Source organism: Enhydra lutris, unplaced genomic scaffold (assembly GCF_002288905.1).
Source record: "Enhydra lutris kenyoni isolate GAN:26980312 unplaced genomic scaffold, ASM228890v2 scaffoldscaffold88, whole genome shotgun sequence".
NCBI classification, from domain to species: domain Eukaryota; kingdom Metazoa; phylum Chordata; class Mammalia; order Carnivora; family Mustelidae; genus Enhydra; species Enhydra lutris.
Genome location: NW_019154172.1, coordinates 1830801 through 1847509, shown reverse-complemented (window position 1 = coordinate 1847509; position 16709 = coordinate 1830801). Strand labels below are relative to the sequence as shown.

The 16709-nt window shown below is 38.3% G+C and overlaps 1 protein-coding gene across 1 annotated transcript in view; it reads left to right on the top strand.

Annotated features, from left to right (window-relative positions):
* LOC111162060 (sorting nexin family member 27) overlaps positions 1 to 16709 on the top strand; it is a 63335-nt gene that overhangs the window by 23469 nt on the left and 23157 nt on the right. The window contains exons 2-3 of the mRNA XM_022526252.1: positions 755 to 986; positions 15421 to 15613. Coding sequence (XP_022381960.1) covers positions 755 to 986; positions 15421 to 15613 — 425 coding nt within the window. The remainder of the gene's footprint in view (positions 1 to 754; positions 987 to 15420; positions 15614 to 16709) is intronic.

The following is a 16709-nucleotide window of genomic DNA, read 5'->3' as shown; positions in this document are numbered from 1 at the left end:
CTTTAAGTGAGATAGCACAGAGCAGAAAGAAGAGTAGATAGAATGCTAAGAGTGAATAATTGATGTAATTGGGAGGACAAAAGTTGGTTCAGATAATGAAATTTCAAAATTGCCTTTTTAAACACCAAGTGATAAAAGAAATTATTTATATGAAAATATATACCACTTAACTCCCAAGGTGATGAAACTTGGTATAAAGGAAAATTAAATTGACTGATTTGGAGTTATGGGATAGAATCAGATATAAATATAAAAATTATTTTAAGTCATACTTTTGAGTCTTTACAAACTAAAGGAATGCATTTTGTAAAAAAAAAATTTCTTCTTACAGAAATTTTAGGAGGTTTAAAAAGAACTAAGTAGAGTTCAAATGGCAGTATTATTAAAAGGCGTTTTTGGGGGGGAAAAAGGCGTTTTGAATGTACTGTATACATGCTTGGTTAGGATGAGGAAATTAGCTTTGAAAGCTTTGTTTCCTCTGCAGTTTCACCATGTGCTTTTCCTGAAGCTCTGTGTGGGATTCTAGCATAGAGGAAGGGCAGGCCTCTCACCTGTTTCCATTTTTTCTCCCTGCCATAAGTTCACAAATACTTTTTCATGTTATGATCTATAAAAATAATAACAGCTTTTCTAGAACCAAATTAATCTTGATTTTATGGTTCATACTGCATGACAGTGGGGGCAGGAGGGTGGAGATACAAGATGTTTGGACCCTTCTGGTTTATGGGATTTCTTTTTCCCTTTTTCCCCTTAGGAACGGCGTGAATGTTGAGGGGGCGACACACAAGCAGGTGGTGGACCTGATCCGAGCAGGCGAGAAGGAATTGATCTTGACAGTGTTATCTGTACCTCCACATGAGGCAGATAACCTAGATCCCAGTGACGACTCGTTGGGACAATCATTTTATGATTACACAGAAAAGCAAGCAGTACCCATATCGGTCCCCACATACAAACATGTGGAGCAGAATGGTGAGAAGTTTGTGGTGAGTGTCAGCTCAACTCAATCCTCAAAACATTTAGCTTTTATTTCCCCTCGATCTTGTCATTTATGATATATATTAGAGCATTAGAAGTAATCACCACAACTTTGATCAGTTTGTCTACCAGCAAGATGGGTTCATACATAAATAAAAGATACTGATTATGATTTTTGCAGGGAGTAAAGTGCGGTAATGGAGAGGATTTCTATTTCTGTTTAAGTATAATTCCACTTTCTTTCCAGACAGTTTTAAGTTTGCATTCTGGTGTTTTGTAAACGTGTTTAAGTTGGTTTTGTTGACTTGTTTGTTCTTTTATTGGTTGCCATATATCTTTGCTAATAGCAGTCTCTCACTTACTATTGACTCTGTAGAGCTATAGAGCAAGGTTAATTTCAAAAGATGGTGTTTTCTAAAACAGTTGGGTAATACAGAATTTGTCCACATCAGAACCTACAAGTGCCCTGCACTCCTTTCTACATCTTGTTCTTTTTCGTTTTCTTTGGTGATACTGGTTGAATGATTAACTTGGGTTAAAAAGCAAGGTCCTAAGTGTACTCTGACTACAGTTCTCATGCACTGTTCTATATATTGTCAACCTGTTACTGTTGTAGATGTGCAGGAAAGCCCATCTTGAGTTCTGGGTGATATGTGCCAGCCCCTTTTTTGAGTGCCTTGCTTGTTCCTCAAAACCTGATAGGGGCTGGTAGCCCAATATACTTATTTTTTCTCTTGATTGAGGTATGCTTTATTTGCCTTTGATTATTTGGGGAGTGTTGAAATAATGAGAAATTCACAGGACATTTATGGTAAATACTTTTTAGTGGAGAGATAAGAAAAGCAAGCAGAGAAACCAGAAAAGTTCAGAAGGATCAAATAATGTTCAACTGCGTCTTTAATTTAGCTGGTGATGGTAATCCATATAGCACAACACAGTTTATGTCAGCCTGGTCTAAGGATTCTCAAAGCCTTATTCACAAAGTTTAGAGTTTTGTGTTTTGGAGGTGCTATACTTTGAATTGCAAGGCATGTAAAAAGTAGAAATCAAGGTCAGCTCCTAAAAGTAGAGCAGATTCGATGTTGAGACCTTTTGGGAATTACCTGAGACCTTTGGAACCTCTGTAGACTTTAGAAAAGGAATGAAACTACTAATTATCCCTTTTAAGAAAATCGATATTATTGAGCATAATTTACCAACATTAACATTCACCCAGGTTAAATGTTCAGTTTCATGAGTTTGGATAAATGTACATAGTTTTACAATTACCATCATCACTATCAAGATACAGAACATTTACACCACCCCAGAAAGTTCCCTGGCGACCCTTTGCAGTCAGTCCTCTCCTTATAACACCACACCTGTCGACCACTGATCAGCTTCCTGTTAGTATATTTTGCCTTTTCTCAATGTCCAATAAATGGAATCATATAATAATATTATATATATATATAAAATAATAAGTAGTTTTTGGTATCTGGCTTTGTTCATTTTGTTCATTTTTTTAAAAGATTGATACATGTTGCATGTATCAGTAATTTGTTCCATTTAATTGCAGTTAATTTTTAATTGAGTAAATTTACTACAATTTGTTTATCCAGTGGCTTTTTGATGCTTGTTTGGGTTGTTTCCAGTTTGGGGCTATTATGACTAAACCATGAAATAACATTAATATATGGGGCTTTATGTAGATGTATATTTTCATTTCTCTTGAGTAGCTAGAAGTGGAATTGCAAGGTCATATTGTAAATGAAAGTTTAACCTTTTTTTTTTCTTTGAAGTTTTTATTTATCTATTTGAGGGAGAGAGAGAGCTCAAGCACAAGTTGGGGGGAGGGGAAGAGAGAGAGGACAGGGAGAAGGACAAGCAGACTCCCCACTGAGCAGGGAGATCCATGCAAGGCTCAGTCCCAGGACCCCAGGATCACGACCTGAGCAGAAGTGAGATGCTTAACTGACTGGGCCACCCAGGTGCCCCTAACCTTTTTTTTTTTTTTTTCCAAAGATTTTATTTATTTTTTTGAGAGGAGCAAGAGAGGGAACAGGAGTGAGGGGAGGGAGAGGGAGAAGCAGACTTCCCTGCTGATCAGGGAGCCCGGTGTGGGGCTTGATCTCAGGACCCCAGGATCATGACCTGAGCCAAAGGCAGATGCTTAACCCCCTGAACCACCCCAGAGCTTATTTTCATGTCCTTAGTGGCCATTCTTACATTTTCATTGTTGAAGTGTTCAACTTTTTCCCCCATCTTTAAAAAAAAATTTTATTTATTAGAAAGAGTGAGCATGAGAGAACGAGTGGGGGGAGGGGTAGAGGAAGAGGGAGAAGTGGACTCCTTGCTGAGCATGGAGCTGATTACAGTGCTCCATCCCAGGACCCTGAGATCATGACCTCAGCTACCCAGGCGCTCCTCCCATTTTAAAACTTAAGTTTTTTATCTTATTTTGTTGCTAAGAGCTCTTTATGTATTTGGAGTCCTTTATCAGAGAGGTGTTTTGTAAAGTATTTTTCCCAGGCTGTGGCTTGCCTTTTTAAAAATTTTTATCTATTTAGGGGCGCCTGGGTGGCTCAGTGGGTTGAGCCGCTGCCTTCGGCTCAGGTCATGATCTCAGGGTCCTGGGATCGAGCCCCGCATTGGGCTCTCTGCTCAGCAGGGAGCCTGCTTCCTCCTCTCTCTCTACCTGCCTCTCTGCCTGCTTGTGATCTCTCTCTGTCAAATAAATAAATAAAATCTTTAAAAAAAAATTTTTTTTATCTATTTAAAAGATTTTATTTATTTGAGAGAGAGCACGAGAGGGGGTAGGGTCAGAGGGAGAAACGCACTCCCTGCTGAGCAGGGAGGCTTACACGGGCTTGATCCTGGGACTTTAGAATCATGACCTGGGCCGAAGGCAGTCGCTTAACCAACTAAGCCACCCAGGCACCCCTTATTTTTATTTTTAAATTTTTTTGTCATATGTTCAATTAACCAGCATATAGTACATCATTAGTTTTTGATGTAGTGTTCAACAATTGATTAGTTGTGTATAACACCCAGTGTTCATCACCCCCATGTGTCTCCTTAATACTCATCACCTGGTTACCCTATCCCCCAACCCCTCTCCCTTCTGTAACCCTCAAGTTCCCAGAGTCCTGAGTCTCTCATGGTTTGTCTCATCTCTGATTTCTTCCCATGCAGTTTTCCTCTCTTCCCCTGTGGTCCTCTGTGCTATTCCTTCTGTTCCACATAGGAGTGAAACCATATGATAATTGTCTTTCTCTGCTTGACTTATTTCACTTAGTATAATCCCCTCCAGTTCCATCCATGTTGATGCAAATGGTAGGTATTCATCCTTTCTGCTGGCTGAGTCATACTCCATTGTATATATGGACCACATCTTCTTTATCCATTCATCCGTTGAAGGACATTCTTTTTATTTTATTTTTAACAGTATCTTTCAAAGAACAGAAGTTTTAAATTTTGATGAAGTCGAGTTTGTCTGTTTTGTTCATTTATGGATAATTCATATTCTAAGACAGTTGCCTAACCGAAGGACACAAATCATTTGTTTTCTTGTAAAGGTTTTATAGTTTTAACTCTGTTTTTGTAATAACTTTATTGAGGTGTGATTTACATACCAGCAATTGTACACCTTAAGTGTATATAATTCAGTGGTTCTTAGTTCACAGAGTAGTGCAGCCATTGCCACAGTTAGTTTTAGAACATTTTCATCCCCTCAGAAAGGCAGCATCCTTCATACCTCTCATCTCCCTATAGATCTTTCTGTCTCTATAGGTTTGCCTATTCTGGACTTTCCGAATAAATGAAAATCGTATGTGTTCTAGGGTTTATCCATGTTGTAGCATGTATCGGCCAAGTAACATTCCATTGTTTGGATATGCCACATTTAATTTATCTCTTCTTCAGTTGATGGACATTTGGGTTATTTCTACTTTTTGGTTGTTGTGAATGATGCTGTTTTGAGTATGTGTGTTATTCCAGGTTTTTAATAAATATCTTTATAAGTATTACCTTTAAATAATTCAATATTACTTCTCGTATAATAAAAGACGTTTAAAACAGTATATATCATTTCCTTCTGTCATCCTTTGTGCTGTTGTTGTCATACATTTTACTTCTATATGTGTTATAAATTCCATGTTACTTTGTTATCTTTGCTTTAAATAATTCAAGAAATGAAAAATAAGGAAAAGGTTGTGTTTTTTTTTTTTTTTTAAAGAGTTTATTTATTTATTTGTCAGAGAGAGAGCCAAGCGAGAGCTAGCACAGGCAGACAGAGTGGCAGGCTGAGGCAGAGGGAGAATCAGGCTCCCTGCCGAGCAAGGAGCCCGATGTGGGACCTGATCCTAGAATGCTGGGATCATGATCCAAGCCAGCCGAAGGCAGCTGCTTAACCAATTGAGCCACCCAGGCGTCCCTTTTTTTTTTTTTTTAAGGTTTATTTATTTGACAGAGAGACAGCAAGAAAGGAAACACAAGTTGGGGGAGTGGGAGGGAGAAGCAGGCTTCCTGCTGAGCAGGGGACCCCCCCCCCCCCATGCCTGGGGCTCAATCCCAGGACTCTAGGATCATGACCTGAGCTGAAGGCAGATGCTTAACAACTGAGGCACTCAGGCGCCCCAGGAAAGAGCTCTTTTATAATAATTTAATCATGTATTTACCATTTATGGTGTCCTTCATTCCTTTGTGTAAATTCAGTTTCCATCTGATATCCTTTTCCTTCTGCCTAAAGAATTTTCTTTAATGTTCTTATAGTGCAGATTTTCTGGCAATGAATTTTCTTAGTTTTTGTTGGTCTGAAAAAGTCTTTATTTCATCTTTATGTTTGAAAGATATTTTTACCTGGTGTAAGATTCTGAGTTGATGGGTTTTTTTCTTTTAGTACTTTAAAAATGTGACCCCTGGGGCGACTGGGTGGCTCAGCAGGTTAAAGCCTCTGCCTTCGGCTAGGATCATGATCCTGGGATCCTAGGATTGAGCCCCACATTGGGCTCTCTGCTCAGCAGGGACCCTGCTTCCCCCCCCCCCCCCCCCCCCGCCTCCCTCTCTGCCTCCTTGTGATCTGTCAAATAAATTAAAAAAAAAAAATCTTAAAAATGTGACTCCTGTATACTGGCCTGCATAGTGTCTGATGACAAGTGAGAGGCCTGATTATTTCAGCTTTTGTTCTTCTCTATGTAATGTTTTAACCCCTTAAAGTTACCGTCAGAGTTTTTTAGCTTCAAAGTTAAGTCTTTCTTGGTATTTATCCTGATTGGGTTTTCTAAATTTTATAGATTTGTGGTTTGATATCTTATTATTTTTCAAAAATTGTCAGCCAGTATGTCATTAAATATTTCTTTAGCTGTGTTCTTTTTGTCTTGTCCTTCTGAGATCAGTTACATGTATGCTAGACTGTTTAATACTGTCCTACAGCTTTTGGATGTTCTATTGTTTTCTTTTTCTTTCTTCCTTCCTTTTTTTCCCTTGTTTTGCTTTAGATTGTTTTTGTTACCCTGTTTTCAAGTTCACTGATTATTTCCTCAGCTGTGTCCAGCCCACTGTTGATTGTCAGAGAAATTCTTCTTCCCTGATACCATGTTTTTATTTCTATCATTTCCCCTGAAATTCTCTATTTACACATGTTGTCTGCCTTTTCCATGACATCTTTTAATGTATGAATCATAGTTATTTAAGGTGCCTGATAGTTTTGACATTTAGCTATCTCTGAGATTGCCTTATGTCTTGCCATAAGTGTTTTTTCTCTCTTACTTTTTTGTCCTGTAATACATGATTGAGTACCAAGTATCATGTGTAGAAAATGTAGAGACTGACGTAAATAATATTTGAACCTGAAAATGAGCAAATGGCTTCATCAGGGGATTGAGTCAGTCAGGCTCAGTTTGGGTGTTATTTTGGCTTTTGGTACCTTTATTGTTCCATAGGCTTCAAATCTCTCTAATAATATAGGCTGCTTTGTACTTGAGTAGGGGCTGCGGTCAGAGGCTCTGTTTTTCTGTGTTCAGCTCTCCCCGCCCTCTCAACTTTTAGCTTCCCCTGCATTGCCTATACCACAGACAAGTTCTCTCTACCATTGCCTATCCCCCTCTGGCAAACTGCTCATGCTTTTTATTTAGGCTAGATTTATAGTGGGAGTTCTGCGTTATCTGGTCCAACTTCCGTCTCAGACAGGGTCTACTGTATCTTGGGAGTGAGACTTTTTTAGTTTTTAGTTTTAGTTTTTAGTTTTTCTGCTCTTCTTCCTTATCATAGCTAAACTCTGCCTTGTATCTGTGGTTAGTCTTGGAAGAGTTTCTTGTCCCTTCTCTAGCTGTAGCAGAGCTCTACTTAGTATCAGTATAGGAACTTGGGTTTAAGATGGTTTCCTGCCTCTCACCAGGAGTAAGGAGTAGAGGGTTTTTCATTTTAGTTTTTCCCCAGAAGCAGTGGATCTTTGCCAGTGTCCTCTGAATGAGAGGATTTGCTGGCTATCCCCCCAAGGGCTTAAGGCTTTTGCTTAATAATAGAAGATAAGGGTTTAGGGGATGTAGGTGGGGCATTGTGTCTTTTTTGCCAAGCACCTCTGTCATGCTTAAGCTGCCACAGTAGCCCATTTCTAGTGTCCTGCTCTGACTCTGGTCTTTCTTGTGAGCACAAGAGGCGCATGAAGAAGACTTGCAAGTGTATGGGAAATCTCTTCTATCTAGAGCGGTATTACTTATTTAAGATTTACTTCCTAAATATTAAACAGAAGCAGCCAGTGATAGCTACTTAATGTATTTGTCTGCTACTACTTGTTTCTGTCATATCTGAGTCTTTTTCTACTGACTGAGTTTTCTTCTGGTTATAGATCAAATTTTCATGCTTCTTTATATGTCTAGTAATTTTTGATGGGGTTTTGCACCTTGTTAATTTAATGTGACAGTGTGTTAGATTTTGTTATATTCCTTTAAAGAATGATGGGTTCTGTTCTTTCTTTCTTTCTTTCTTTCTTTCTTTCTTTCTGCTGGCATGCAGTTAAGTTACTTATACATTACTTTGATCTTTTTCAGGTTTTTAAGCTCTTTTAGGGTGAGCATAGAGTAGCTTTTATAGTCTAGAGCTAATTTAGCTCTGTTCCTAAAGCATGGCACTTTTGAGTTCTTTTGAATGCCATGGAGATTCAAGGGAGGTCTCTCTGTTCTGGCTGGAGGGAAGTCAGATGACTACAGATGCTCTTTGAACTCTAGTAATTATTTTTACAGCTCACCCTGGTAATAGTTCTTTCCTCAAATTGCTATTTGGCCAGAATTCAAGGGGATCCTATACAAAATCAAGGGGATTTCTAGAGCTCTGTCTCTCTTTAGCTCCCCGCTCTTGTGCACTCTGTCCTATAAATCCTAGCTGCTTTGGCCTCCCTGAACTCTAGTTTCTGTCTCCACAACTCAGTGAAGTTGCCATACTATTTGGATGCCCCGTCTGACCCCATTTCAGGAGAAACCAGAACCTAGAAATCCTAGGTTATGGTAGAGCTCATCTTGTTTATTTCCCTTTTCTCAGGGATCACAGTTCTTAGTTGCCGGTTGTCTAGTGTCTAAAAATAGTCATTTCCTATGTTTTGCCTGGTTTTTTAGGTGTTTATTGTAAGAGGTTAATTCCAGACCATTTAGAAGTTCCCAGATTATCCTATAAAAACAGAATATTTTTATTTATAGATAATTAAAACTTGATTTTTAATATTCTTGATTTTAAAATAAATACCAGTGGAACCTTGCTTCATAATATTTAGAAAATTTGATTCTAGTTCGATTAAGGATTTAAATGACAAAAAAATTAAAAGCTGTTAATAGAAGGTATAGGTGAATAGGTATAGCAGAGAGTTTTTGGTCCTGGGTATAGCAGAGTTTAACACAGAAAGCATTGATTATAAGAATACTGATAAATTGGACTTCATAAAACAGACATTTTTTAAAAATCAAGTTACATAATAAAGTAAAAAGACAAATGACACAGTAGGAGAAGTTAGAATATACACACATGAAAAATACTATGTCAAGGACTTATAATGAACTCTACAAATCAGTGAGAAAAGCACAAAAACTCAGTCTAACAGTGGGCAAAATATATGAATGTGTATTTTACAGAAGAGAACACTCACATGGCCAATAAATGTGTGAAGAGATGATAAACATCATTAGGTGAAACATTAGAGAAATGTAAATTAGGACCACAGTGAGAAATCTTTTCATACCCATTCCCCATTGGCAAGAAATAAGAGGATCTTTTTATGTTTTACTGAGAGGAGTATAAGTTGATGTAACTAACCGCTTTAGCTTACCATTTGGCATTATCTCTTTAGGTTGATTATTCACATACTTTATAACCTTGCAGTTCTACTCTTAGCATACCCAAGAGAATCTTTTATATATGTACAGCAGGGGGTATGTATATAAGTTCATAGCAGTATTTGTTCATGATAGCCAAAATCCAGAAACAACCCAAGTGCCCATCAGTGGGATAATAGATATTTAAAAAGCAAAACAACAAATTGTTATATCCAACAGAATAAACCACAAAGGTATGTAACATTGTAGATGAGACTAGGGAAAAAATAAGCCATGAAAAGGTCTCACTCTGCATGATATCCTTTTTATAAAACTAAAATACCCCCCCTTTTTTTTGTTAGTTTCAGAGGTAGAATTTAGTGATTCATCAGTTGCATATAACACCCAGTGCTCATTACATCAAGTGTCCTCCTTAGTGCCTGTCACTCAATTATCCCTCCCCCCCCCACCTCCTCTCCAGCAACCCTCTGTTTCCTAGAGTTTGGTGTCTCTTACAGTTTGCCTCCCTCTCAATTTTCATCTTATTTTTCCATCCTTTCCCCTATGCTCATCTGTTTTGTTTCTTAAATTCTGCATATGAGTGAATTCATATGGTATTTGTCTTTCTCTGACTTATTTTGCTTAGCATAATAACCTACCCTCTAGTTCCATCCATATCCTTGCAAATGGCAAGCTCTCTTTCTTTTTGTAATATTCCATTAAAACTAAAATATCCTTTAAAAATTAATATAAAAAATAAAAATTTAAGGATTACTAATAGATACAGGAAAATACTATAAAAAGAAAAGCAAAGGAATGATGAACATGATTGAATATGTTAATTTTGAGGGTCAGGGAAGCAGGGAGAGGAGGGGATAAAAGTGGCAGAGACTATGGTTAGAAATTATTGTCAGGGTCTTATTTATAGTTTACGTTTTACAAGGTTAAAGTAACTAATTAAATTTCCAAACAAAGTGCTTGCCATAATGAGACTGCGTTATGAACCAGGGATTATGATTAATCCAGTTCTGTACACCTGAGGTCCAAATAAAGAAAAAAAAATAGACCATTTATGATCCATCTTGGGGGAGAACACACATACACATGCACGCACGAACACACAAGAAACCTAAGTTATTGAAGAGCGTATTGTGGCCTTTGTGCTTTTTTATTTCCAGGAAGGAGCCTAAATACTTCAGCATTAGGGAAAAATCCCTGAGTTAAGGATCTCACAGAAATGAACTAAGAGTGCTGTATCTCCTTTTACTTTATAAGCAGCTTAAGAATGGCAATGTTGTTGTTGTTGTTGTTTTGAGACTTTTTTTTTTAAGATTTTATTTATTTATTTGATAGGAGAGAGAGATCACAAGTAGGCAGAGGGGGATGGGAAGCAGACTCCCTGCTGAGCAGAGAGCCTGATTTGGGCCTTGATCCCAGCACCCTGAGACCATGACCTGAGCCCAAGGCAGAGGCTTAACCCACTGAGCCACCCAGGCGCCCAGTGTTGTTTTTTTTTTTTTAAAGATGAATTTTTAGCTAAAAATGAGATTAAATAGCAGGATGGTGTTAGAAACAATTTGTTGGTCATAATGTACATTGAAGTTTCATCCAGATCAATAAAGGGAACAGGACAGCATCTGTTTGACTTTTGGAAGCTGAACTTGGATGATATTGTCAAAATGTCACCATTCTATTTTTATTTTCTAATAACTTTTGCATCATATAAGGAGATTCTCCTCTGTGTGTTCAGTAACATAATTCCTGTCAGAAAATGAAAACTTTTTAATATTCACATCCTACATAGGACGAGATGTTACCATTTCAAAGCCTTAAGAAATCTATAGGTGGGGATCTAAGGAACCAACAAAATGGAGATCTTTGATATCTGGGATTTTGGTTTTGCTACTGAATACAGAGCCCAGATGTTAATAGAATTGCTTTCCCTGCAGTGGGTTGTGCTCATTGTAAGCTTTTATCAGTTACAGGGCACCTGGCTGGCTCAGTTAATAGAGCACAGGACTTAATCTCAGGGTGGTGAGTTCAAGCCCCACATTGGCCATGGAGCCCGTTTAAGAAAAAGAGAGAAAAGAATTTATCAGTTAACATCTTCTGGCATTTATTACATAGGATTAAGTCATGAGGCTAGAGAGAGAAATGACATTGCATGAATTTTCAGCATTTACATATTAGAAATTATTTTGAAGCTGAATTTTGAAACTTGGACCTGCAAAATCCAGAGAAACAAAATTAGATCACTGACAGAGAAGTTTTATACTTTCCTCACCCATATTTTTTCCTCTCGGGTTCTTACTAAGCAAAGAGGATCTCAAGAGGACTGAAACTTATTACCCTCAAAGGTGCTAAGAGCGGTGCAGAGCCTCTAAGCCCACTGGGCCCTGCTTGCCCCAGCCCTGGAGCCTGGAGCAGGTGCTGTCTGACTGCACGGGCTCTGCCCATGAATGGATAACAACAGAAAGTGGTATCAGAACAATGAGATTCAGCAGTTTTGCACAGGAAGCTTTGGGAGATGTTGTTTAATGTAGTCTGCCTAAAGGTGGGACAAAATTGAACAAACAAGAAGAGTTTGGTCCTTTGGAAAGTGTGGAAGCTGCTAGTGAACTCTATTCTCCACCATCAGGAGAAGTCACTGAAATTAATTGCAGAAAATCCAGGACTTGTCAACAAATCCTTTTATGAAGATGGTTGGCTGATCAAGATAACACTCAGTAATCCTTCAGAATTGGATGAATTAATGAGTGAAGAAGCATATAAGAAATACATAAAATCTGTTGAGGAGTAAAAATGGAACCCCTAAATAAACGAGTATGAAAGGAAGGAAAGAAGGAATGGAGGGAGAGGGGGAGAGAGAGAAAGACAGACAAACTTGTTGCCTCGGACAACTGACTTTGCAGTGTGAACGTTACAAGTTGAAGAAAGTAACCAGTGATCGTTAAATTCAGTGTACTATTGCAAGCTAGACTAACTTCATCTAATTCTGTTTAGGAGCCAGCCAGTCTTAGGGTTTAAATTAAGGTAGAAAGATCCCAAAAGCACTGTCTGCCCGTGTATATCTGTAGTTCCTATTTGATTATGTCCTCCTCAAGTCCAGAGAATGAATGAATATATATATACACACACACACACACACACACATAATGCATATATATTTTTTTAAAGAATTTATTTATTTTACAGAGATCACAAGTAGGCAGATAGGCAGGCAGAGAGAGAGGAAGGGAAGCAGCCTCCGTACTGAGCAGAGCGCCTGACTCGGGGTGCGATCCCAGGACTCTGGGATCATGACCTGAGCCGAAGGCAGAGGCTTTTAACCAACTGAGCCACCCAGGCGCCCCCAGAGAATATATATTTTTGATAGACACTCTCGTTTGTAATGAGACTATGGGCATTTCTTTCTTTCTTTCTTTTTTAAAAGATTTTATTTATTCATTTGACAGACAGAGATCACAAGGATCTCTTGTGATCAGACAGAGATCACGACCTGAGCGGAGGGCAGAGGCCCCAACCCACTGAGCCACCCAGGCGCCTTCTTTTTTTTTTTTTTTAAGATTTTATTTATTTATTTATTTATTTATTTGAGAGTGAGTACACAAGTAGGGGAACTGGCAGGCGTGGGAGAAGCAGGCTCCGTGCTGAGCAGGAGACTGATGTGGGACTCCATCCCATGCCCCTGGGATCATGACCTGAGCTTAAGGCAGATGCTTAACTGAGTGAACCACCCAGGCATCCTGAGACTATGGGCATTTCTCATGGCCCATGGACGTTCTTGAGTTTTAGGCAGAAGACCTCAGCATGTACTAAGTGATTCAGTCATTTTTTTTGGCAAGTGAGTGTGTCCAAACCAGGGAACTATGAATACTGATAGATCTTGGTTAATTTTCAGGACCAGTGAAGAACAAAGACGATCTGTTGGCGCTCTTTTTGTATGTTTCTCATTTGCTTAGCACAGTTAATTCATTTTATTTTATTTTATTTTTTAAAAGATTTTATTTATTTGATAGACAGAGATCACAAGTAGGCAGAGAAGCAGGCAGAGAGAGAGGAGGAAGCAGGTTCCCCACCGAGCAGGGAGCCCGAGGAGGGGCTCGATCCCAGGACCCTGAGATCATGACCTGAGCTGAAGGCAGAGGCTTTAACCCACTGCGCCACCCAGGCACCCCTAGCACAGTTAATTTAAAAATGGTTTTTGGCTCTTTTGTGGCCATTCCTGCTTCCCTTAAAGTATTACAGAACTGTCAGGCATCCAGATTATTTATATTTCTGTTGCCTTGACGCCACATTTAAATTGGGAGTGGTGGGGGGGGTAGGTGAGTGGCTATTTGATGTTACTCTTCTCATTGTATAAAGAAACTGAAAGTTGAGTCAATTTCTCAGGTTTCTTGTTGAAATTATCACAAAGGCCTCTCAGGCTATAGCGTTCTTTTTACCCTAGGAAATGTTTTACGGGACTTGAGATCACTCAGGTGATCACCTTTGAAGAAATACAGTCATAGTCTTCTTGTGCATTATCAAAGATCTATTCTGTTCTTCCTTGGAAAAAGATTTTGGGGAGTATCTTTGAACTAGCAGTGTCCTTAAGTAGTTTTACCTCCCTTCCTTCCTAGTATGAGGAACTCAGGCTGATACATATCACCCATACTGTTATGGGCTTACTTTTTGTAAGCAAAAGAATGGTGATGTTATTGAGAAATTTGGATACTTTAGTTTGAGAAGGAAGTATATAAGGCCAGACGGACTAAATAAGAATTCTTAAGACTGCCTGCCCTCAGGAAAACTGTGGTATTATCTAAGGGGAATGCTGTTCTCCTTTTTATGCATTTGTACTTCAGGAGGCAGTGATGGGAATACTTGATAATATATGTGATTCATTACAACTTTGAGTGATAATCACAGGAAGAACTCTCATTGATCCGGATCATACACATCCTTGGAGACTGTTTAATAGTGATTAGAGGCTCTGTTTTTAATTGGAGGAATCATGGATAAAAAGTTATGGGAGAGGAATCTTGAATGAATGAATTTTTTTTTTTTTTTTTTTTTTTTTTTGCATTTAATTCACTTCCTAAATCACAGAAGCATGGGAAAGACACATATTGAGCTTTGAAGGAAAGGCTTTGGCCTATATATTCTCAGTGATTAACTCCTGATTCCATGAGTAGATGATCTGTTTTGTGCATGTTTAAAATTTGTAATGATTTTTGCAAAACCAGTTAATGTGATTTGGGGCCAGTTTTTCCATCTCTGCCTCATTTGTTATGTTCTGAGAATACAAAGTAACTTGGATTATTAGATGTTTTTGGATTGCATGTTCTATCACTTTCCTTTATGAGGGTACATAGTCAAGAATTTCACATATATCCATTTATTTTGTAATCAGATATTTACTGAGTGCCTGCTATGTTCCACGCTCTGTTCTAGAAGCTTGGCATGTATCTATGAACAATAGACAAAAGTCTCTAACCATTTCTTCATGAGGATTATTAACTCTTTGTAATTACAAGGTGGTCCTTAGAATATGTTTATTCTTCAACTTTTTGTTAGCCCTGTTTTAATGATGGAAGGAAGAACAAAACTAAACCTATCTGACTTTGGGAAAGTAGTTTTTGCAACAAAAACATTTTACTAACAAAATGCTACTATTACATAATTTTTAGAACTTCCTTTGAAGTTTGGGCCACACACAAATATCAGTCACATTGCTTTCTAGTCAACCCTCACTTTATAAATCTCCAAATTTACTTGCTTGTTCATTCACTAGATTTACCACATTGACTTTGAATGACTTAACTTTCTGAAAATAAAATCTACTCTTAAAAGCTGATAATTGCCTTTGAAGATATTTAAAACAATGTGTTGGAGGTAATTTTAATAGCAAAAATAAGGTCATGGGCTGCTTGAAAGGAGTAGCACTCTGTTGTACCTATCATTTCTGGCATGTTTATTAAAAGTAAGCCTTATTTTACAGTGACCATGAACATATTCTCTGTTAAGTATGTAGCAGAATATACCTCACCAGCATCTGTCTGAGCTTGACTTTAGATGATTCTGTGATTTAATTTGTAGTAAGTAGGCTTTTTTTTTGTTTTTTTGTTTTTTGTTTTTTGTTTTTTGTTTTTTTTTTTTTTTTGTTCTTTCCCCTCACCAGGTATACAATGTTTATATGGCAGGGAGGCAGCTGTGTTCTAAGCGGTACCGGGAGTTTGCCATCCTACACCAGAACCTGAAGAGAGAGTTTGCCAACTTTACATTTCCCCGACTTCCAGGGAAGTGGCCATTCTCTTTATCAGAACAGCAACTAGATGCCCGACGTCGTGGGTTGGAAGAATATCTAGAAAAAGGTAAGCTGGCCTACTAAACTCTACTATCTTAAGTAGACATGGAGTCTGGGTATGTGTTGCAACTCTTTTTTTTTTAAAGATTTTATTTATTTATTTGAGAGAGAGACAGTGAGAGAGAGCATGAGCGAGGAGAAGGTCAGAGGGAGAAGCAGACTACCCATGGAGCCGGGAGCCCAATGCGGGACTTGGGACTCGATCCCGGGACTCCGGGACCATGACCCGAGCCGAAGGCAGTCGTCCAACCAACCGAGCCACCCAGGCATCCCTGTGTTGCAAATCTTAAACTCCATAGCTAATTTTCCCAAACTCAGTAGTGAAAGTAAATCACATTTCTCTGACCATTGATGTTGAGTGATCTGAGCTTTGAAGCTGAGACTGAAATGTCCAGCACAAGGATTAATTTTCATTTCCTTGACTTGGTGAGGACTTAACAACAGAAAAATACATAATTCGTTTTTGATGCATTAGGGACCTGTATTTATAGGGTTACGTTATTTGCCAGCAAACACAGACAGACTCATCAACATGCTGAGTTGACTTCAGAACTAAACAGGTCATACTTAAAACATTTTTATTAAAATGATTCTCAGTTCACTGGCAAATCATACTTGAAAACTTCTTTTCCTCTTACAGGTGCAAAGTTGTAGGTAATCTAAGGTCCTGTTGATCTAAGCAGGTTATAGGTTAAAGTATTGAAACCTACTTGTTATCTCAGGACTTCCAAGTAGTATATCAGAAGTCTGAGATGTGGGTGCTGAAACATTTGCTTATCTGGAAAGACAAGGAGAAATGACCCAGATTTCCAGAATAAGATAGTTCATTCTGTGGCTCAGAGAAGAGATCCTTACATTATGGAGTTATATAATTTCCCAGCTGTGCAACAGGCCTTTTTGAAAATACTAATTTAATAGAATAACGGTCTTACGTGATATTTATTAATTCTATGTCCTTGTGTCCTTGTATAAGAACTAATTGACCTAATTGAATTTTTTTAAACTTTAGTAGAGAGCCTTATCCCTGAAGAAAAAACTGTTTCCCCTGTAGAAGCTAGTGAGACTCCCTCATCTGTTTTTAGCTTTTTTCTAACATGGAATGG